The sequence below is a fragment of the Schistocerca cancellata genome, chromosome 12 (assembly GCF_023864275.1).
Source record: "Schistocerca cancellata isolate TAMUIC-IGC-003103 chromosome 12, iqSchCanc2.1, whole genome shotgun sequence".
In the NCBI taxonomy this organism is placed as follows: domain Eukaryota; kingdom Metazoa; phylum Arthropoda; class Insecta; order Orthoptera; family Acrididae; genus Schistocerca; species Schistocerca cancellata.
Genome location: NC_064637.1, coordinates 129977531 through 130002328, shown reverse-complemented (window position 1 = coordinate 130002328; position 24798 = coordinate 129977531). Strand labels below are relative to the sequence as shown.

The following is a 24798-nucleotide window of genomic DNA, read 5'->3' as shown; positions in this document are numbered from 1 at the left end:
GACTTAACAATAATTACTGCAGATCTGGCCAGTTCACGTTCTCTCTCTCCCCAACCACTACATCTTCCACTTTCATTGTTCCCTCTTGCGTCTTGTACATATTGTATATTACCCATCTTTCTGTATAGTTTACCCATATTTACAGAGATGCCAGTCATAATTCTGAACAGTGGCCAGCACAAAGTATGCAAATAGATAAGGCAGATTGTTCTGACTACCTATTTTGGGCCGAGAATACTCTTTGTGACTGCATAGAGTTCCACCAAAATATGTTACTGTAGAATATAACAGATTGGAAGTATCAGAAGTAAACAAGCTTTTGCTTTTCAGCAACAAATACAGTAGGATTATTCTTATATCAGTTTCTACCAAGATCTTGAATTGTTCTTCCAAAAGAGTCCAGTCACTTGGTGGCCATACCGGTAACAAAATAGAGGATGACAGAGAAGAAATTGAAATTCAGAATTCCATTCTGTCAAATTGTTTCACTGAGGATGATTGTACTGCTCTTCTTATTGTCGCTCATTGCACGAACAACAAAATGACAGTCATCAAACTAAATGATTCTGGAATAGAAAATATCCTAAAATTGCTTAACAGAAGAAAGGCAGATGGACCTAAAGGGATATCTCTACAGTTCTAGATAAAGAATGTGAAAGATCTTGCTCCTCTACATCAGCAGTCTCTAGTGAGTTGCTGGAGGGACAGTGTTCTTAGTGATGGGAAAAATGTGTCGTTCATTCAGGTCTTGAGAAAAGGTCTGTGAGCAGATGTTCATCATTATAGGCTTGTATCACTAACTGGAATCTGTTGTAGAATTGTGGAATACATTTTATGCTCATGTATTGTGATCTTTCTTGTCTCTTTCTGTGATAATCGTTGTGGATTCTGCAAACAACAATCGTGTGAAACTCATATTGCTTTTTTTGCACACAAGAATCCAAAAGCAGTAGGTTTAGGCACCCAGGTTGATGCCATATTCCTTGAATTCTGGAAGGTTCCACACTGTCACCTAATAAACAAAACCTCTGCGTACAGAATATCATACAAACTTAGTGTCATCCATTATGGAGAGAAATCTTCATAAGTAAAAGTAACTTTGTAGTTTTATAAAAAATTACTGTTAACAATAAGTATTTGTGTATAATACAGAGAAGATTCCATGGAAATGGAAATGTGTTTTGATTCAGCCACTCCACAAAAAGAATTACAGGAAAGACCCTAATAACTACAGAGATATCTCATTATTACTGATCACCTGCAAAATTCTCTCCAAGGCATTACTCAACAAACTAGAATCACAATCTACTATAAAGATAGTACAAGTATCAAGCAGCTTCAGAAATGGGAGATCCTGTAGTGAATAAATTTGGAACCTGCAAATACTCTTAAAGGTCAGATAGACAAACAACACTGTATTCATATATGTTTCTTCAATATCTCTGTAACACTTCCCTGGGTCAAATAAATCTGTGACCATTTGTGCTGCCCTTGGCTGTATATATTCAGTATCTCTAGTTAATCATGCCTGTCCCACATACTTGGGCAGTAGTTTAGGATGGGTCACATGAGTGATTTGTAAGCAATCTACTTTGTAGACAGACAGCAGTTGCCCAGTATTCTACCAATGTACCAAAGTCTGCCACCTACTTTACATATGACTGAGGTTGTGTGGTAACTCTTTTTCATATCCTTACAAAGATAGGCATTTGCACTAGTTGACTGATTCCAATACTGAATTGTTGATACTGCAGTCATAGGATACTATTGTTTTTTTTGTTTTGTGGAGACAGAATTTTACATTTATGAACACTTGAAACAAGTTGCCGATCTGTGCACGTGATGGCTATTCAGATGTGAAAAAAATCCCCGTGGATTCTGGGTATGGAGAGGAAGGTGGTGTCATAAGATGGTCGTGACAGATCATATAGTATTAACAGTGGGTTACTTTCCTCTCAGCTGAGATATACTAACCATGAACAGTAGTTTAACCACAGTTTTCAAACATAGATAATTCGTATAGAATAATATTCATATAATTAAACCACTTTGAAATATAAAGTATTTTAAGATTTGTGATTTATAAAACTCAATAAAATTACATTATAGTGCTAAGTTAAAAACAGAATTCCCAGAGATTTTATGAAATTCCTAAAATTCTCTGAGAATTCTCCAATTTTTACAGGTAAAATGTATTCCTTGAGAATTCCAGGTTTTCAGAAGAATCACCACACTCTTGGATTATTCTGAAACCTTATCAAGATCTGACTGAATATTTATGCAGATTTTTTTGGAAATTACTTCATTAAGGATAAAATTAGTATTGTCTGCAAGCTCATTAACATACAGTATGACTAGGAAAGGTCCCTAAACATCTTGCATTAAGATGTGCATCGTCGTCTTCTCCAGTCCGAATACTGATTTAACGTAGCTCTCGATACTACTCTACTCTATGCAAGCCTTTTCATCTGCGAATAACTACCCTTCTGAATCTGCTTTCTGTATTCATCTCTTTGCCTCCCTCTACTGTTTTTACCCCCTTCCCCATGCTTCCCTCCAATAATAAATTAGTGATCTCTTGATGTTTGTGAATGTGTCTTATCAACCGATTCCTTATTTTACTCAAGTTGTGCCTCAAATTTCGTGCCTCCCAATTCTGTTCAGTGCATCTTCAGTAGTGATGTATCAAATGTAACAGTCTGCCACTGAATTGCTTTTATCTGACCTGGTGCAGATCCCAAACACGCTAGCAGTACTCAAGAACAGGTTGCACTAGTATATTATAAGTGGTCTCCTTTACAGATGAACCACACTTTCTTGTAATTCTCCCAATAAGGCAAAGTTCACCATTCACCTTCCCTACCACAATCCTCACATGCTCGTTTCATTTCATATCACTTTGCAATGTTACACCCAAATATTCAAATGATGTGACTGTATCTAGCAGGACACTATCAGTGCTGTATATAAACATTACGGGTTTGTTTTTCCAACTCTTCCATATTAACTTAAACTTTTCTACATTCAGCTCTGGTTGCCATTCATCACACTGACTAGAAATTTTGTATTAAATTATCATGTATAGTCCTGCATCTTTGTGTACTCCACAGCATCATCAGCAAATAAACACAGACTGCTGCCCATCCTGTCCACCATATCATTTATGTATATAGAGAATAACTGCAGTCCTATCACACTTCCCTGGGGCACTCTGGGCGATACCGTTAACACTCTCCATAGAGGACAATATACTGGGTTCTCTTACTTAAGAAATCTTCGAGTCACTATCATATCTGGGAACCTGTTCCTTATGCTCGTACTTTTTATAACAGTTTGCTTGTGTGGCACTGTGTCAAATGCTTTTTGGAAGTATCAAAATATGGAATCTGCCTGTCACCTCTAATCCATAGACCACAGTATATCATATGAGAAAAGGGCGCGCTGAGTTTCGCACAGTTTATGCTTTCAAAACCTTGCTGACGAGTGGATGTAAGTTCTTTGGTCTCTAGGACATTTATCATATTCGAACTCAGAATATGTTCAAGTTTCACAGCAAACCAACATTAAGGATATTGGTCTGTAATTCTGTGGGTCCGTTTGTTTACCCTTTTTATTTACAGGAGTCATCTGTGCTTTTTTCCAGTCCCCAAGTGGCACGAACAGTGAAAATATAGTAAGTGATCAGCTTTTTTTCTTTCGTTATTTTGTAGCATGTCAGCAAGAAAGTCTACTAAAGGTTTGAAATTATGCATAAAGATTGTTGGAAGTTGCCGGCTGCTCTCATTGTCAGATGCTGGATTAATACTGTCTGGATCTTTGTGTGCCATCAGTTAATCTGCCTCAAGATATATGTACATACAGTTTCTAATTGATATACTTATCTTATTGCCAAAACACTTCCAGCATGCCGTAATAATTGAAGCTCAGCAGCTTCTGTTAATCAATACAATGAAAAAACAGCCAAAGTTGTAAATTTCACTTTTTTTTTATTCACTTGTTGACTAGTTTCAGGCCGGGGGTTGATTTTCAAATCAACGTAACATTTATGATTATTTTAAGATTATATGAAACTGGATCCTGGCCCGAAACTAGTCATCGGGTGAATAAAAAAAAATTGAGGTTAGCAACTCTGGCTGGGTTTTCATTTTTCTCTCATTGTGTTAAGCTTTTAACATAAGATTATAGCTCTTAATGAATAGATTATGATAGAATTTTAAATTTTTTAATTTGGTCAATAATCATACAAAATACTGAATATGAAATTAGAGAGGCAGCTTGTAACTGTTACCACATTCCCAGGATAGGTACGTAGTAATACAGATAGCTTAACTCGTGACACATCCCTGAAGGTTCTCATTCTTGATAGGATCCACAGGACATGATGAATTTCGTATCCATGATTCTTAGAATTGTAGTCTATTTTCTGTGTAATGTAAATAATGATTCACTCCCAGTATTTTTTCTGTGATAACCACAGAAATTCAATGTGTGTCAAAAGTGTTTTGTCAAAATCCACAAACACTATAAGTGAGTGATGGTCTTCAAAGACAAGTTAGTATTGTCTTGCACATCAGTCTTTGTCTAAGGCAATTTCTATCAGTCACTCCATTCTCCTATGAATAACTTGTGTTAACATTTTGGAGCTATGAGTCATTAAACTTATTTTGTAATAAGTCACACCTGTGAGAACGTACCTTCTTTCCCATAGGAATTATTACACTCTTCTTGAAGTATGAGGGTATTTAACATGTCTCTTAGATCACGTATACCATTAGAATAGTTTTGTAGTTGTTGTAGCCCCCCCTCTCACCCCCGCCCCAGGATCTGGATAATTTAGTGAGAATGCATATAATATTTCAATTAGTATGAAGATTATGAGCACAGTCTGTGGACTATGACTGTGTCAGTGGAATCACCACACTCTTGGATTATTCTGAAACCTTATCAAGATCTGACTGAATATTTATGCAGATTTTTTTGGAAATTACTTCATTAAGGATAAAATTAGTATTGTCTGCAAGCTCATTAACATACAGTATGACTAGGAAAGGTCCCTAAACATCTTGCATTAAGATGTGCATCGTCGTCTTCTCCAGTCCGAATACTGATTTAACGTAGCTCTCGATACTACTCTACTCTATGCAAGCCTTTTCATCTGCGAATAACTACCCTTCTGAATCTGCTTTCTGTATTCATCTCTTTGCCTCCCTCTACTGTTTTTACCCCCTTCCCCATGCTTCCCTCCAATAATAAATTAGTGATCTCTTGATGTTTGTGAATGTGTCTTATCAACCGATTCCTTATTTTACTCAAGTTGTGCCTCAAATTTCGTGCCTCCCAATTCTGTTCAGTGCATCTTCATTAGTGATGCGATATACCCATCTAATTTACACCAATCTTCTGTAGAACCACTTTTTGAAAGCTTCTGTTCTCTTCTTGTCTAAACTGTTTATCTTCCATGTTTCACTTACATATATGGCTACACTCTAGACAAATACCTTCAGAAAAGACTTCCCAACACTTAAATCTCTATTCGATGATAACAAATTTCTCTTCAAAAACACTTTTGTTGCTATTGCCTGTGTACATTTTATATCCTCTCTACTTCAGCCATCATCAGTTTCTTGCTGCCCAAATAACAAAACTCATCTACCACTTTTAGTTTCTCATTTCCTAATCAAATTTCCTCAGCATCACCTGATTTAATAGGGCTACATTCTATTATCCTTGATTCGCTTTTGTTGAAGTTCATCTTATATCCTCTTTTCAAGGCACAGTCCACTCCATTCAACTGCTCTTCCAAGTCCTCTGATGTTACTGACTGAATTAAAATGTCATTGACAAACCTCAAAGTTTTTTATTTCTTACCCTAAACTGTAATTCCTACTCCAAATTTTTCTTTTGTTTCCTTTACTGCTTGCTAAATGTACAAATTGAATAACATTTGAAATAGGCTACAGCCCCGTTCATAGAAATACTAAAACTCACAAATGTCACAGCTCATTATGAGAAAGTGTTGCGAGCATAAAGATTTTGCTGTATTATTTCCAGTCCAAAAATCCCTGCCTGCTTGACAGGAGAAACTAAAACTAAACTCCACTGGAGCAGGCTATGAAGGCCCAACGGTACCGACCGGCCGCTGTGTCATCCTTGGGCCACAGGTGTCACTGGATGCGAATATGGAGGGACATGTGGTCAGAACATTGCTCTCCTGGCCGTATGTCAGTTTATGTGAGTGACAGGAGCCGCTGCTTCTCAATCGATTAGCTCCTCAGTTTGCCTCACAAGGGCTGAGTGCACCCCGCTTGCCAGCAGCGCCCGGCGGACCGAATGGTCACCTATCCAAGTGCTAGCCCAGCTCGATAGCGCTTAACTTCGGTGGTCTGGCAAGAACTGGTGGTACCAATGTGGCAAGGCCATTGGCTGGCAGGGGAAACTACGGGTGTTAAAATGTCAGGAATTTTATTGTTATGATACGGCCACAAGGAACATGATCGCACTGAAATAAACAGTTGAAATCTTATGTTTAAGATTACTCTGCTCTGTCATTACAACAAAACTCCAGCACAAAATACGGCACTTTAAATGGGGGTGATTACTTTCAAATTTAGTAGGAATTAATGGGTAATACAGGGGGTGACTACTTTCAGGAAAGAATGGAAAATGTAATGTAAATTATTTTGCAAATATTGTAGTGGATAACATTAGCTCATGCCTTGCAGAATTCATATATTGGTCGACTCTTCCAGGAACACACACTCATTGAATTTTAACAGTAAATCACATCATAATGCACACCACCTCTCCTACAGCATTTACCACTATAGCTGGACGAGCATCTGCGTGATACTTTTGTGGTTACTAAACCAGCCTGTGATGAAATGTGTTGCTCTTCTTTGGATCTTCTCTATTTCTGTTCATTTTATGTTGGATGCCTTGTTTGATCCTCTTATTTATGTATATTTCCCAAGATATTTGATTTTTTCCTCTCTATTAACATTTCTGTATTTTGTGTGCATGGCTTGTGTGGTATTGTTATTTCTTCCCATGTATTGTTTTTCTCATATATCTTTAGACCTGTTTTGGCAGAGACTTAGTGTAAGTATTCCAGAGCTTCTTGTGCTTCTTGCTACGGTTGCTAAATATTGCCAAGTCATCTGCAAATGCCTGGCATTTATGATTGTCTTTTTTGCAAATTTTCTTCCTAAGTGAATCCCTTTAACTTTTTCTTCCCATTGTTTGATAATTTTGTTCAGTTTTGTTAAAGACTATGGTATGAACAATTGATACATCCCCTGCATATTTGCTCCTGTAGGGAACCTGAGGATAAGATAAGATTAATTACAGCACATACAGAGACTTCAATCAGTCATTGATTGTGTGATTCACATGTGAATGGAATGGGAGGGAGCCTAATAACTGGTACAATGGGAAGTACCCTCAGCCATGAACTTTACAATTGTTTGAAGAGTATAGATATAGGTGATAAATATGTGTAGGGTCTCCACAGCACAGATACCCACAACCCTCACCCCCCTCCCTATTTCACTTATGAAAATAGTACATCACAGTTCATTTTTTTCCTGTCTTAAGTATACTGCAACTTTAGAGTTTTGCTGTTATTCACATGGGGCCATCAGTTGTAGTTCTGGGAAGATAGTACACGTACCAGGTGGTTGTAATTTAAGTGCAGCTACTCATGAAGGTCCAGTATCGGTTGTAATTATCGCATGGCAGTGAAACTTGGTAGATATTCTAATGTGTTAATGTAGAATCGATTTATGCTGGAAAAATTAGTTCCAATTTAGGCCACCAGGTGCAGAACTGGCACTGCACACTATCTGAATAGCAGTATGACATCCTTCCAGTGTGACCTGACAAGCCTCAACAATCCGGCTATCAAGAATAGAAACCTTGCACTGTTAGTGAAATTGTTTTATGTGAGCAGCAGCACTTACAGTGCTGCATTGAGAGAGTATCATTGACGGAAGTGTCTGAGGAGAGGTCCGATGTCATTAAGTGGTTTAAAGATGATGCTAATGAAATTTGAAAATGTATGTGAGCTTGATGTGGTGCCTGGAAGAGGAAGGCATCCTATCCTGGTGGAAGTTATTGACGAGGTCGCTGTTGCTGTAACAGACCATGCAGCTCGTGCCCTGGGTAATGTTAGTGAAGTGGTCGTGCAGCATCATGAGAATTGTCCATCCCACGGTCAACAGCAGGGAAATTTTATAGTGGTACATGTACAAGATCCAGATGCTGCTGCAACTGAAACCTCATGTCCACAGCAACATTCTGAGTTTGCTCGTCAGTTTCTGGTGTGGATCAAAGTTGATGACGTGACCAGGCACTATTTTGCACACATTTTACACTACAGTGTGCAGTGAATACATAGAATGGCCAAATTTGAGGTACTGTGAAACTGCACGTTGTGCACAAAGAGTTACTGCACTTGACATATGTGATTATGGTGTTAATTCACAAACATCTTTATTTTTGGTCCTTTCTCCACATTATTGAGACCTCCTTTTAAAGCATGTGATTCCTGCTCTGGAAGAGTGCAGCTGTGTGGAAACCACTGTTTTCGTGCAATATGAGGCAACATCTCACATCACTTGCCCAGTGAAATATCTGCTTAATGCAGCCTTCCTCAGACATTTTATCTCCAGATGTTGTCCAGATGCATGAAACGGATAAACTCCAGAATTGCACTACTTGTATATCAGCTAAGGATTGAGTGTAGGCTGTGAAACACGTTGTAATGTATTTGACAAATAAAAAATAGTGTATGATTATTGTTTCGTGCACTCCTGTATTAATTTTAGAAACAACAGATTTCAGAATGAAAATATGCCCAGTAGGTGCAAATAAATAAAAGCTTGGAATAGTTGAACCTCTAAGGAACATCCTTGTTGAAAATGTTGAGCTGCTTACATTTTGAGGGGAAATGCTTATTATATTTTCACTATTTGTTTTGGGGGATTGTACAAGAGGGCTTCAAAAAGTAAGTTACACATATCGCCCCACGCTAAGAGCACTGGGAAACAAGAGTGGCACATTGTCAAAAGAGAATTCCTGTTCTGGGTTTCTTGCAGAGACAGTTCTGCTGTGGTGTCGATAAACTGGTGCATCACAGTGAGTGAGTGAAATAGTGCGAAAACTGGAAACATACTCCAAAGTTGAGTAAGCAGGATGTACACTCCTGGAAATTGAAATAAGAACACCGTGAATTCATTGTCCCAGGAAGGGGAAACTTTATTGACACATTCCTGGGGTCAGATACATCACATGATCACACTGACAGAACCACAGGCACATAGACACAGGCAACAGAGCATGCACAATGTCGGCACTAGTACAGTGTATATCCACCTTTCGCAGCAATGCAGGCTGCTATTCTCCCATGGAGACGATCGTAGAGATGCTGGATGTAGTCCTGTGGAACGGCTTGCCATGCCATTTCCACCTGGCGCCTCAGTTGGACCAGCGTTCGTGCTGGACGTGCAGACCGCGTGAGACGACGCTTCATCCAGTCCCAAACATGCTCAATGGGGGACAGATCCGGAGATCTTGGTGGCCAGGGTAGTTGACTTACACCTTCTAGAGCACGTTGGGTGGCACGGGATACATGCGGACGTGCATTGTCCTGTTGGAACAGCAAGTTCCCTTGCCGGTCTAGGAATGGTAGAACGATGGGTTCGATGACGGTTTGGATGTACCGTGCACTATTCAGTGTCCCCTCGACGATCACCAGTGGTGTACGGCCAGTGTAGGAGATCGCTCCCCACACCATGATGCCGGGTGTTGGCCCTGTGTGCCTCGGTCGTATGCAGTCCTGATTGTGGCGCTCACCTGCACGGCGCCAAACACGCATACGACCATCATTGGCACCAAGGCAGAAGCGACTCTCATCGCTGAAGACGACACGTCTCCATTTGTCCCTCCATTCACGCCTGTCGCGACACCACTGGAGGCGGGCTGCACGATGTTGGGGCGTGAGCGGAAGACGGCCTTTCGTTGTGCGGGACCGTAGCCCAGCTTCATGGAGACGGTTGCGAATGGTCCTCGCCGATACCCCAGGAGCAACAGTGTCCCTAATTTGCTGGGAAGTGGCGGTGCCGTCCCCTACGGCACTGCGTAGGATCCTACGATCTTGGCGTGCATCCGTGCGTCGCTGCGGTCCGGTCCCAGGTCGACGGGCACGTGTACCTTCCACCGACCACTGGCGACAACATTGATGTACTGTGGAGACCTCACGCCCCACGTGTTGAGCAATTCGGCGGTACGTCCACCCGGCCTCCCGCATGCCCACTATATGCCCTCGCTCAAAGTCCGTCAACTGCACATACGGTTCACGTCCACGCTGTCACGGCATGCTACCAGTGTTAAAGACTGCGATGGAGCTCCGTATGCCATGGCAAACTGGCTGACACTGACGGCGGCGGTGCACAAATGCTGCGCAGCTAGCGCCATTCGACGGCCAACACCGCGGTTCCTGGTGTGTCCGCTGTGCCGTGTGTGTGATCATTGCTTGTACAGCCCTCTCGCAGTGTCCGGAGCAAGTATGGTGGGTCTGACACACCGGTGTCAATGTCTTCTTTTTTCCATTTCCAGGAGTGTATAATTCTTTCAGGTTAAACTTGTAAATTGCACACAGTTTCACTGTAAAATTGTGGCTGTATATGGACCAAATGCAGTGCCATGTCCAACTGTAGCGAAATGGCACCAACAATTGTACAGAGGCCACACTCGCATGGGTGACACTGATCAGGAAGAAAGTAAGTCGGCATTGACTACAGAGTCTGATGCACAGGCAGTTGAAGAGCATTTGGGGGAAAAGATTTTCCAACATCATTGACATTCACACAGTGGTTCACAAGTGACTCAGTGACCAAGGAGCGGATTTCTATCTCATCGAGGGATAGGATGATTGATAGAACATTCCAGTTGCTGTTTATGAGAGACTTGGTGACTATGTTGAAAAACAGTGTCATGTACCTCTGCAACATTCAGTAAAATTTACGTGCCTTTTACAGTCTCCTTCTCTTAGTACAGACCCAAGCTACAATAAAAAAGACACTTTGTATCCTACAGTTAACAACCCACTGCTCTGTTGTGATCAAACTGTAAGTGGTGCGTTCTCTGATGACCTCATTGTTATAGGCACACAGGCCTGTCTGTGACTCAACATCTCCGCTATATGGTGAGTAGCAATCTGCCCTTTTGATAATTTTATCATTATTCCATCCTGGATTTTCCAGTGTTGAATATGATAATAATAATAGTCTATATTTTAATATATGAAAAGCAGTGTCCGTACTAACTCACAGCTCCAAGTCCAAACGAGTAAGGATAAGAACTTAAAATTTGGAGAGGGTGTTGATCTTATCCTGTAGGCATCATTTAAGAAGGAATTTTTTAAATTCCACCCTAAAGGGATCCTTATGGGCTCAAAGATTTTTTTTAAAAAAAAGTGCCACTATTAATGCAGTTTTGAAGCAAGAACTACAGAAATTGGTATTTGTTTTCCTGGTCAGCAATAAAGACATTCATGTTTTAGCGTTGGTTAGAAATTTAAAAAAATGTGGTCAGTATTTTTGGAAAATTCAACCCCTGAGGGGGTGAAACAGGGAATGAAAGTTCTTATGAAAATCTTAAACATGACTGCGAAACAGCAACAGTGTAATTCAGAATAGATGAATAGATTGAAAAATCAGCCAACCAATTGCAAAAATATTTGCAACTGGTTGCCAGAGTTTTCAATCTGTCCATCTATTTTATGAAAATATTTCATTATGAAAGCATTTTTGAAGTTAAATCTCTGAAAATTTATATTTGGCTTCTCGATTAGATGTAAAGAATTACATGTTTGTGTTTTTGGAAATCCTTCCCCCATGGGGGTGAAATCAGGCTGGTTGATTAAATGACTCGTCATTGCCCATCCCAAAACACTAGGAACAGAAGTTTGAAATATGGAGAGGGTATTGGTCTTGCACTGCAGGCATCATTTAGTAAGGGATTGTTCGATATTCCACTTCTAAGGGAATGAAGTAGGGGATAAAAGGTTTTCTGGAAGTATGTCCCTATTAAGGCAATTTTGAAGGCGGATCCTGAAAAATTGGTATTTGGTTTCTTGGTCAGAAATAAAAAAATTACTTGTATCAACATTTCTAGACATTTTACACTAAGGGGGTAAAATAGTGGATAAAAGTACCACGAAACGTTTCTATGAAAATTGGTGTTTGACTTCTAAAGAATTGTGTTGGAGATGAAAGTTTTTATGCAAATATCACCACAAGAACTAAAAAGGCAGGCTTAACAAAGATCTCAGATTCCAACTACCAGAATTGCTTTTTGGTAAGAAGTACACTTGGAAAAGACCATTCTTCTATGGCCTTAATTAGCATTAAAAGTTTAGACAATGTTGCAATTTGTGAACACAAAAATTTGGTTAAAGAAAAACAACAAAAGACACATCTCTGCAGACCATACAGTCTACACAAGTGAAGCAGTGGGTGCTAAGCTACTAAATATGTGTAAAGTATGTCACTGTTGACTGCATTATTACTGTTGAAAATACATTCTTTGCACTTGTTAGTTTTTCATATCTCATCCTGATTTAGCACGATTTATAAAAAGTACGCTGATTGTCAGAAAAAAAAACAGAACCTGCAGCACTTCACTGTCTGCCACCCCCACCATACTATCCCTCCCCCTCACCACCTCAGCCTCCCCCTTAACCCCCCCTCCCCCCCTGGTTGCCACTCGCATCAGGCACTGGTGCTGCTGCTCGCATTGTGGTTTCAGTTGTCTGAGACTGCAGACGTGTGTGAAAGTTGCGTTTGCGTGACGAAGGCCTTAATGGCCGAAAGCTATAATTGTGTGAATCTTCTTGTTGTGCCTGTCGTGACTCAGCATCTCTGCTATATGCTGAGTAACAACTTTCTTTCTCTAATATTGGAACATCTTGAACAACTAGAGATAGTATGTTCATATTCACAGGACATGCACATAACTTTGTTCTGCAGAAATGATTAGCATTTCAATCATCTTGGTTCGGCATGTGTTCTGTTGCCTAGTAGGCACAGGGTCCGCCGTGGGTGCTGATAACTTATTCCATTCGTGGTTGCATCGAAGCATATAAGCCGCAAATGGCGTCTTGTAGTATAGCCATCCATGCTGCATTCATCTGGTTCCAGAGATCATTTGTGGTGGTCAGCACTGCATGCACATTTTACCAATAGGTGGTGTTGCACCTTGAAATCAGTGCTGACCTTGAACTTGCAGGCCGACATGGTTCAATTGCTAATCATTTCTGCAGAACGTACTGATGTACATACCCTGTGAAAATTAACATCATATCTTTAGTCATTCAAGGTGTTCTTTTTTTCTGAACATGAGTGTGTATTTGATGCAAGTAAACTGAGAAAGCAGCCTGTGACCACTCATTGATATTATTTTCGTTTATATTACTGTCTACCTATTAAATGAAACTAGCCACTTAACATTGAGCTCTGTAATAAAATAAATTTTGTCTTTCAGTGTCCCATGCTATTCAAAAGTTGCATATACAATGCATCTGTGCCTTATTGACATTAATCCACCTTATGATGGAAGTATATTCCTTTGAAATGCATAGTGTAAGGTATAATAAGCAAGTGATTACAATAATTTGTAGTCTCAAATGATATTCGCGTTAGTCATGGTCAACAATTGCATTTAAAGGAAGTTTTTTTAACTCTGTTGCTGCTTCATGGCAAGATTCATCTTCTGTGGCAGAATGTCTGCATACAGGGACTATTTGGTTGGTTGGTTGATTTGGGAGAAGGTGCCAGACAGCTTGGTCATCGGTCCCATCGGAATAGCAAAAGATGGGGAAGGAAGTCGGTCCTGTGCTTTCAAAGGCACCATCCTGGCATTTGCCTGAAGTGATTTAGGTAAATCACGGAAAATCTAATTTAGTATGGCTGGATGCGGGTTTGAACCGTCGTCCTCCCGAATGCGAGTCCAATGTGTTAACCACTGCACCACCTCACTCAATCTGGATACAGGAGGAGGAGGAGGTCTGTATGTTTGATGCCAGTGTAGGAGGTCGTTCCAACTTTTTCTTGCAGGCCGTGAACAGTGGTGGCCTCCCTCCCGGCTATCCGCCACCTCCACCGCCGGGCTATACTGGACCGCCTATGGCGCCACGAGGTCCGTTCCCGCCTCCGCTGGCAGCTGCGGCCGGGGTTCCGGCGACCGGCCACGGCGACGTCAGGCTGCCACCCCCGCCTTCTGTACCTCCGGCCATGCCGCCCGTATACGGGGGACAGCCCCCACTGTGGGCAGTGCCACCGGTTACGCCCTCCACGATGGCGTCGACTGTGGTACCGCCGGTCAGCGTGCCGCCCGTCCTTCCCTCCTTGCCGGTGCCTGCAGTTCCCGGAAGTAAGTCAGTTGATAATTACTTATTAAAATTTTTTGTGTTTGAGGAGGTTACAGGCACTCTGAAAATTCATGGTAACTGTAAGGTAGTTAGCAGTGTTCATTGTAAAGCTGCATGACAGGTTGCAATGTATCATAAAGAAAACTCTGTTGTTACATTATTGTAGAAGGTAAAAACTTTTTCTTCTCATTTCTTCAGATGTTAGGTGTTTGCATGTTAACCCTTTGCTTCTGTTCATGTTATCTGAGGCTTTATTGTGAGGACTGCCAGTAGATAAGGTGTCCCCGGTAGTGTTTCGGGCACTGCATGGGCTAAGCCACCTCTGTGCGGACAGTTTCACTGTTCTGAAGAAGGTTTTCTCTAGTGTTGCTGTCATCGAGTTCTTCACCGGAGCACCATTAACCGTCACTTTTTGGATTTCTATAGGGCCTTCTCAGCCACTGTTGCTGCCTCGTCGCAGGTGGAGTTCATTTTGTACATCACCCATAAAGACAGTCCCTTACTTTGTGCTACTGTCTGCTTCACACAACTTGGATGAAGGAAGTTTGACGAACAGGAGACAAAAACTACTTATTCTGCTACTAGCTGCTCCCAGCCACCCGTTTCTGTGGCTGAGTCTGCTTAAATGGGAAAGAAAGAAAAGAGAAAGCACATCTCTCTCTCTCTCTCTCTCTCTCTCTCTCTCTCTCTCTGCTCATCACCTCATCCTCCTTTCTCTGTCCATTTTCTCCCCCTGTCGTCTCTCTCTCCTCCTGTCTCCTCTTCCACCCTCCATCTGACCTCGAGCCTTATTTAATGTTATTGAAAATTGTTACTGTAGCAGTATTTTAATCGTAAGCTGATAAGCCATAAGTAGTACAACTTTCCTGTTTGCTAATGAAATATATCTCTCCAAACTTTTATTTCAGTTAACATGTAAAAATTGGGATTTTTCATAACAATATTTCGCCCGTATATGAGACTTGTCTAAAAAGTACCCAACCTTTAGCCAGAAAATAAAAATTTCGAATACCTGACGGGGTTGGGACCCAATCCCCTTCAAAGTAGGCCCCTTGTGCTTGCACACTTTTAGCCCACCGATTCTTCCACTGCTGGGAACACCTCTGGAAGTCTTCTTTTGGAATGGTGTTCATCTCCATCATCGTGTTCCACATTCTCTCTTCTCTACTCTCAAAACGGGATCCTTTCAGCGGCATCTTCAATTTTAGAAGCAACCGGAAGTCACAAGGAGTCATGTCTGGAGTGTAGGGAGGTTTGCAAATGGCTGTAATTCTATGTTTGGGCAAGAAATTTTGGATCGAGTGGGATGAATGTGCAGGGGCATTGTCGTGATGCAGTTGCCAGTTTTTCACTGTCCACATGTCTGGTCTTTTGCGCTGAACTGTGTCACGGAGTTGCTGGAGAACATCTTGATAGTACTCCTTTGTCACTGTTTGTCCTTCTGGTGTGTTTTCGTGATGCACAGTTCCACGGATCTCAAAGAAGACAGACCTTGATTTTGCTTTGCACCTGCTGAACTTTCTTCGGCCTTGGAGACTCGGGATGCTTCCATTGCAATGACTGTCTTTTGTTTCTGGGTCATACCAGTACACCCAAGACTCATCTCCAGTTATCACAGTGTTCAGAAACCCAGGATCAGTGTAGGTGGTGTCCAGAAGGTCCTGTGCAGCATCAAAACGGAGGTCTTTTTGTTCCGGCGACAAGAAGTTGGGCACAAATTTCGCAACCACTCGTTGCATGTTCAAATCATCATGCAGAATTGCATGTTAAGAATCTTTATTCACTCCAACCTCTTGGGCAATCTCCCACACGGTCAAATGATGATCTGCCATCACCAAATTTTGCACCCTCTCAACAACAGCTACACCCCGAGCAGTTTGGGGCCTGCCACAACGCTGGTCACTCTCTGCTGATGTGCGGCCATTTTTGAATCTGTTGAACCACTCCTTAATTTGTGTTACACCCATCGCATCTTCTCCAAACGCCTGCTGAATCTTGCAAATTGTTTGGCTTCGAGAATCACAAAAGTTTTTGACAAAATTTAATGCAGTATCTTTGGTCAACACATTCAGTCATCTTGAGAGAATTGTAATCCGATGAACACGTTGTGTAGCACCTCACTCAGCAACCGACAGGCAGCGACTGACGCACTGGAAGGCAGGGACAAAATTCAGGCATGCGCTTAAAGGCCTCTTCCTTTACTGTGTACTGAGTCTCTATTTTGCCCGTGAAAATCAAAGATTGGATACTTTTTAGACTGACCTCGTATATTAAAAAAATAGGTACACAAACGCACATGTATTCGAATGAAATGTGTAAAAACTGAAATTAGTTGATGGAAAAACTTTTGGAGATTTAAGATTCTGAACAAATATACATTTAAATTTGTGGCATTCAAATACGCTTGGGCACTTACATATCTATGGGAGTGCCAGATAGTATGTAGATATATGCATTATGTACACTGCATATTTATTTAATAACCCCCACGAAGAGGCATATAAAAACATGCCTGTATTCAAACGCAGCATTATGTCAAAATTTCAAAGCAGTTGGTGAAGGACTTTTGGAGATATACCATTTTGAACAAATGAATATTTACATTTTTTATGTAGTTTTATCTCCGAGCAGTTGTGTTTATTGACTGTTGTTTATGTGCTATTGATTTCAAAGGTGTAACATTTCGTAATTAATATAGTATACGTCCAGAGCATATTTAGTTTTAGTTTTTGTAATCCGACATGCTTACAACACAATTGACAACTGTTATTTCTGTCCTTTCTTGCTGTTACCAATCTTCTTCCGCCCATAACTTTTGAGCTGAGTGCTCTTGGTGCATTCTAACTTATAAACAGGAAGAGATAGATTGCTACTTATCATAAAGAAAACATATTAAGTTGCAGACAGCACAGTTACGACACTTACACAAAGATTTCAGCCGCAGTCTTCATCAGCAAAAGAGAAACACACACCATTCATACAAACAAGCAAGCACACCTTATGCACACATGACCACCAACTCCGGCCAGAATCCATTGTGGCCAAGCTGCAGGAGGTGCCAGTCACGTGTGTGTGTGTGTGTGTGTGTGTGTGTGTGTCTCTTTTTGTTGATGAAGGCTGTGGCAAAAGCCTTGTATAAGTGTCTTTTAATTGTGCCTCTCTGCAACTTAACATGTTCCCATTGTTTTGTTTTGCTGAATATTAAGTCATTCACAAACAATTCATGAGGAAAATGATATGTGTGCTGGAACATACTTTTGATGCATCCGAATACCTCAAGAGTACATAAATAAAATTACTTGTTTTGAGACAGACTTCAAAGTCAGGAATCGTTGTTTTCGAATACAAAATTTTTTCCTTACATTGAAATAATTGGATCACACCATAAAGAGATGAATATGTATAATTTTTTATTAACTTATGTGACATAGGCTGCGTATTACTGCAAATGAAGTATTGAGTCCATTTGTTGCCAGCATACTACTTCATATGGAGAGGTGCTTCAGTTTCGGAATCTTTTAGCATATTGTGAATAGTTTTTAGAAAGTGCAGTATGCATTTTCAATCCCCTTCACATCCCTAGGCAATATTTACATCCAAAAATCGTGATACACAAATAAAATTGTCTGTATTAAGTGGGAATAATTTTGGCGTATCGTAAGAAGACAAGGAATTTGTACAAATTTTGTTTTAACTGCACAACATATGCTGTGTAATTACAGTGTGCACAAAATAGATACAGAATCATCTGAAACTGCAAGTCCGTTTCTTGCCAGTGTACTTCATTTGGTGAGACAATCCAGAGTGAAGAAATTTAATTGTCTGAATACTTTTTACAGTACTCAATATGTATTTTCAATTCTTGTTTCATCCTTTGTCAATTTTCACAGTTCAGAAATAAAGATTCCTGAACATAATTGTGCCGTTTTGGAATAATTTTGTTACATTGAAAAGTGATGAATATTTACAGTTTTTCTTTAACTAGCAAAATGAATGCTGTTTACTCATACAGCACACACAGTAAAGCTGTTGTAGAACACCATTACTGTGTGATGCCAGCGTGTTTCATCATGTGGAACGGTGCTTCAAACTCTAGAACTTTAAGCATTTGAATACTTGTTTTGACACACAGCATGTATTTTCAGTTCTGCTTTATGCCCCTAGGTAAATTTCATTTTGAAGAATTAGGATGTCTGAATATAATTGTCTGCATTACATGGCAATAATTGCAGTTCCGTTGTGAGTGGGCAAAGATATATAGTTATTGTTTTACTGGCACAGTGTATTCTGTGCAATTACATTATGTATAGTCAGACAATGGAAAATCCAGGATGTAGTAATGACAATATTATCTACTCGCTTAACAGTCTTTTTGTTGTGCCTATCTGCACTATACATCATGTATAGTATAGATACAGTATCTTTTGAAACACCAGATTTGTTTGTTTCCCAGCAAACTACTTCATCTGAACAGGTCGAGCCTGGAACTGTTTGAATACTTTTTACCCCCATTGTGTAAGGGGCATTCAGAAAGTTTCCATATGATGGTGTTGCTGCAGCATAGATGCTACGTAGTACAATTCGATGCAGGTATATAAGCACTGACATGTAGATGAGGGATTAGTGTGCCACCCATGCCTTTCTGACATGTGTGCAGTTAATGTGGAAATGTGAACTATGGTGATGTTATTACCATATGTGTCCAAACAGGACCAATGTGCTGTTACTCTTTTCTTGGCTGCTGAAGGTCAAACATCAGTAGACATTCCATCTGGGAATGAAGAATATGTATGAGGCAACATTTTGCTGGTGACAAAAGCTGGTGCCACCACTGAGAACTGGCATCGAAACTGCCTACAACACAGTAGAGTCATCCATCATCCCCTCGTCCCAAGAAGTTCAAGCCAGCCATCTGCTGGAAAGACGGTGCCTATTCTTTGATTACGGTGTGCAATTAAGGCAGTGGTGGCCAGATATTCTGCATGCTTGCGGAGTTGCTGCACATGTGCAATTTTCTGGTCACAGTGCGTGGACACTCACCAGACGTGTAAACGAGGTAAACGAAGCCGTCACCGCTCATTTAATGTATGTCTCCAAGCACAGATGTCGCCGCTTTGCTTTACCCTTTACCCACTAGCTGGGATGTGCTGTAGGTGGGGCACTCTTGTGCTCTTTTCACAGTGTGCAGTGCAGTCATGGGAAGGTATAGTGTAATTCCATCATCCTATCAACAAACGTCAAGGTTCTAAAACATACAAACAAATGGTGTGTAAATATGCCGGCTCGGTTTTACAGCTATGTTAGGTACCTAAATACCCTTTGTGGCAAGGCTATCAATCATGTCACTCAATAATTAGAGGATAATTTTTAAGCATGTAGGTATATTGAACAACCAATTCCATACCGCATTTTTTAGATAACAACTGTGCCTCCATGTAACATGGAGGAGGATGAGGCACAGTTAGTAAATAACAATTTTAAATTAGAAAAAGAAAGAACTCCAAAACATCTTTATAATTGGTGATGAGAAATGATAAAATTAATGTTGAGCACAAAAGCATGACCCATTGATGAACACAAGCCGTTGTGATGATTTTCGTCACTAATACTCAATTGAAACCTTGGTTTATTCATATTTGCTATGGAGAAAAATCTTCACACGCATAAGTAGATTCGAACATGGATGTGACTCTCGCAGTTTCATGATGTTGGCATGGAAATTATTGCTGTGGAAAGTTTTTGTCGAGTTCTTTTGTACTTTGTACTGCAAAGAACTTGGCCTTCAGTGCAAAGAACTTGCCCTTCAGTCATGTTTTGCACTGCAGGTCGATCAGTTCCATCTGTAGATGATTCGGAGCATCTCCATCTTATGCTAAAAACGGCTATGCAAAACAATGAATGATAGGAGACATACTCGTAGCATCTAAAAAATTTTCTCCAGATTGCTCTTTAATTTTTACAATTATTGACAAGTATTCTTGAAATCTAGCACTTTGGTGGACCAGACCAAGGGTAGGGAAATGTGCACAGTTTTCAGACAATAGTTGGCTCTCCCAAAGACCAAGCTTCCTTCCAAAAGCATTTATTTTTTCCATTGTGCCAGAAATTAAATTATTTTCACTTTTTAAACTGACATTCAGGCTGTTCATGTGAGACGTAATATCCATGAGAAATGCGAGATCTGATATCCAGCAATGGGCTTCTAATTTTGGTTTACTCTTTCCCCTCTCACGTAAAATGTAAATAAAAAAATCTTTTCAGTGTTTTACTATGAGAGAGCCAACATATTTTGGAACAGTAAGTTATGTCGTCGTACTCCTATCCTAATTCCTCCAAGAACTGCCGAAACTGGCGATGCGTAAGCCTACTTGTTTTCAGATAGTTTACAGCACGAACAACAATTTGCATAACATTTTCTAATACTACTGATTTTGCACAAAGCACCTTTCACTGAAGAATGCGGTGAATTTGACACAGCATATCTTTTGTGGGTCTTAACTTTTTATTCATCAGTGCTACGAGTCCTATCTGATGGCCTCACATTGCAGGTGCTCAATCCATGGTCACTGACATTAGCAGATTCCGATCCATGCCGACACCATCAATCGCTTTCTCGGCAGCTTGGAGTAAGTCTACACCTGTTGTAGCACCTTTCAAAGTCACTAAGTCCGAAACGTCTTCTGTTACACACAGAGTGTTATCGACACTCCATATTTATATCACTATCTGACCTGTATCTGTAAGATCTGTTGCTCCATCCAACGCCAGCCATAACACTTATATGTCGTGTCACTGTTTGTTTGGAGAGGCCGATTTCTTGAAACGTGCTAACATTTGTGTGACATAAAAGTTCTGTAGCATCAGTTAGATAGTCTTCTACAAACTCCTCTTCACATAACGGGCTTCTGGATCTTGCTATTCTAAATGCAATGCAATTTTGAAATTTGTTCGCATTGCACATGTACTGCAATTGTTGTTCTGGAAAATTGAAAACAGTACATTGTACAATAAAATAGATATGAATGTAACGCAAGAAATGAAGAATGAGATATCACTCCACAGCGGAATGTGCATTGATATGAAACTTCCTGGCAGATTAAGCTGTGTGCCGGACCGAGACTCAAACTCGGGACTTTTGCCTTTCGCAGGCAAGTGCTCTCTACCATCTGAGCTACCCAAGCACAACTCAAGAACCGCCCTCACAGCCTCAATTCTGCCAGTATCTCGTCTCCTATCTTCCAAACTTCACAGAAGCTCTTCTGCAAACTTTGCAGAACTAGCACTCCTGGAAGAAAGGATATTGCGGAGACATGGCTTAACCAGAGCCTGGGGGATGTTTCCAGAATGAGATTTTTCACTCCACAGCGCTGATATGGTAGAGCACTTGCCTGCGAAAGACAAAGGTCCTGAGTTTCAGTCTCGGTCCGGCACACAGTTTTAATGTACCAGGAAGTTTCAAGAAATGAAGAGTACAAGGGGGTATCAATTATTATGACTTACATTAAAAACCTGTCGACGTGCCTCATTCATTTTCTTAAGCACACTTAATTTTGCTTGTCGTTCTTCACTGTTCAGTACATTACACTTATCTTTATGAAATGAGTTGTAATGTCTTTCAGTCATGAACTTGAAGTGGCTGCCTACTATTCGGCGACACAGGAAAAACTGAGTGTTTTTATCTACTTCCGTAAAGAAGAATTGCAGTTCCCAGTCATGTTTAAATGGCTGAGAATACAGTTCTCCCGTTCTTTGCTTTTTGCAATACTCGCCATTTCTTAGTGCGTCCAACGTAAGACTGCAGTTGCCAGAGGAAAGCGAGACTGGGTGTCTTCAATTGTCCTGGTGCCACATAAACGAGGAGGCGGCACCATTACCACTCATTTAGTATACATGTCTAGTCACAGATGTTGCTGTTCTGCTTTGTCCGCTTACTGAGATGTGAGCACTTGTGCCGCACTCCCACACGTTTGCGCAGTGTGTGGCATTTGGCCAGTCCTGAATTAAAGTGAAATATCTAAGGAAAACTGCACTGTGGTGTGGTGCTGCTTCATGATGATGCATGTTCCCATATTGGAAATCTCGTAACACAGAAGTAATTCCATCTCAAGTGGGAGACACTCGAATACCTGCCCAAAAGTCGTGATCTCTCCCCAAGGGACATTTGGTCCCTTAAAAAACGCCTTGAAGGGGCCAGCATGGATTAGGACATGCCACAGGCGGTAAGAGACTTGTTCATGAAGAAGCAGGACACGGTGCTTTATCAAATGAGTATCTTCAAACTGATTGGGGGATGGGATGACTGCTTCAGTGTTTATAGTGATTTTGCCTTACTGACATACCATTGGTAACTGATTTCTCAGTGTGCTTTCTGTTTTGTGTAAACCATGCATCTCCACTTTCACATACTTTTCTTTGAATTTTGACTCACAGTAACATTTGGAGAATGCCTCCCTGTAAGTCAGAGAGGATTTTTTCCAGAGTGCATTCCTCTGCCTGCATTTCTCTGGTCTGTTGCATAATTTTTAACAATTTCCCTGGTTAGAGACATGTAAATCTCTGCAGGTGCCATTTTTTGTGCGTAGAGCATGAACATCTAAAATTCATAAATCCGGACTGTGAAAAAAATATTTCTTGCACCATTTAACAATCTTACGCTTTGATCCTACTGAGCTAAGTAGCATATCACAATGGTCAACTGCACCCATACTTGAATTGTAATCGACAGTACATTGGGGTTTCGTAATTTTTTCGGCAATATTTCTTTTGGTGTTCTCTGTTTCAACAGTTTGTGTTGGGTTACCTGTGGAAACATCCACACATCTCATTTATTGCAGGACTTGATAGCAAGTATGTTGTCAGTTGCCTTAAACTTAGTTTCTCCTTGTTTCAATTTCGTCTGCAGTATTGGCATGTTGTGCATATTCCTACGAAAAGTGCCACATGCTGTTGTTGCGTGTTTGTGAAGCCAAAGAGAAACACCTGGTCTGGAATACCGGTTATGAATAAACAGATAATGTCCCTGTTCCAAATATGGTCTCGTAAGTGTTGCAACTTTTCCTTTAATAGAGGAACCCAATTTCTGTAGTTGCACTTCTGTATACAGTGAAATTTAAAATGTACCCAGTACGATTGTGATACAGCAAGTCTTCTATTCTGAATCTACTTTGCTTGGATGAAATAAATTGTTTAAAAGACAGTCAATCTTTGAACAACAAGATACTTCTGTCATTGAAAAGTTTCTGATGTGGACTATATGCACTGTAAAACACCATATGAACCATTTCACAAATATTCCCAATTTTAAACAAACTGTTGCTTCCAGTGCTCACAAATTTGTTAAAGTGCAGTATTCTCAACAGTAAAGTAAAATGATCGTGGGACATAATTTTGCTGAAAACTGGAGTTTTTAAAAGTATATCTCTGGATCAATAATCACTTATTTTCAACTTTTTAACTTGAACCTTGAGAAGACCAACAGCAACAAAACAATAATATTTTTCAAATTCAGTACCTTTCCACTTTGAGTGTCGAAAATGCTGAGATTCTGGAGTACATGCCTTGGTGTATGCTGAAAATTGTTAGTTTTGTTCCCTGTAAAATGTCTGGCAGGAATATCATGAAAAATGATAGAATGCTTGAGTGATTAACCAGTTGACATTTGTGCCCTAAAGCTAACTTATCCAAAACATATTTTTATTGCTGAAAATTGGTTTGCTTCGAACCGAAGATGTCAATGAAGTGTGCTTTATTCTGTAGTAGTTCGCTGTCACTTTCTGACTCTTCAGATTCTGAATATCTGCTGACTGCACCTCTTGTAGAAACATCAAACTAGTGAGCTGCACCAGATGATGTGCAGGTCTGTGGACTGTTATTTAAGAATTCAGTTGAAGACTCGTCAGTGCTACCGACGTCAGAGACCCCATATTCACTATGGCTCCTAGTGAATACCTCCAGGCTCTCAAGTAGAACAGAAGAATGCAAAGTTAATACCGACAGAAATATGCATAGCAAAGTCAAAATCTGCAGTGAGGATCCACAGCACCAAATGTAGATGCACACTTGAACCGTGCAGTGGAAACTCTGAAAATCTCTGGAAGAATTGTGTGGGAATTCGGCGTTGCATGTCAATATGTCTAGAGCATGCAAGTACCTGTGGCTCAGTGTACTTAAAATTGTCACAGCAATGAGAGGAACAGCAGAACGGAACGCATAAACATGTCAATACATCATTTGTAGATTTAGACAAAAAATATTTGACACTCTTAGGATTTCTGAAATTATCAGGGATAAAATACTGGTACCAAAATGTTGTTTCCAAATTGTGCAGAAAATAAGAGTTCTAAGAATCAAGGATACAAAATTCATCACCA

At 40.4% G+C, this 24798-nt stretch overlaps 1 protein-coding gene across 1 annotated transcript in view; it reads left to right on the top strand.

Moving 5' to 3' along the window:
* The window catches only part of LOC126109866 (pre-mRNA-processing factor 40 homolog B), a 176646-nt gene that overhangs the window by 31655 nt on the left and 120193 nt on the right, over nt 1–24798 (top strand). Inside the window, exon 2 of the mRNA XM_049914932.1 lies at nt 14115–14430. Within this exon, the coding sequence (XP_049770889.1) occupies nt 14115–14430 (316 nt within the window). The remainder of the gene's footprint in view (nt 1–14114; nt 14431–24798) is intronic.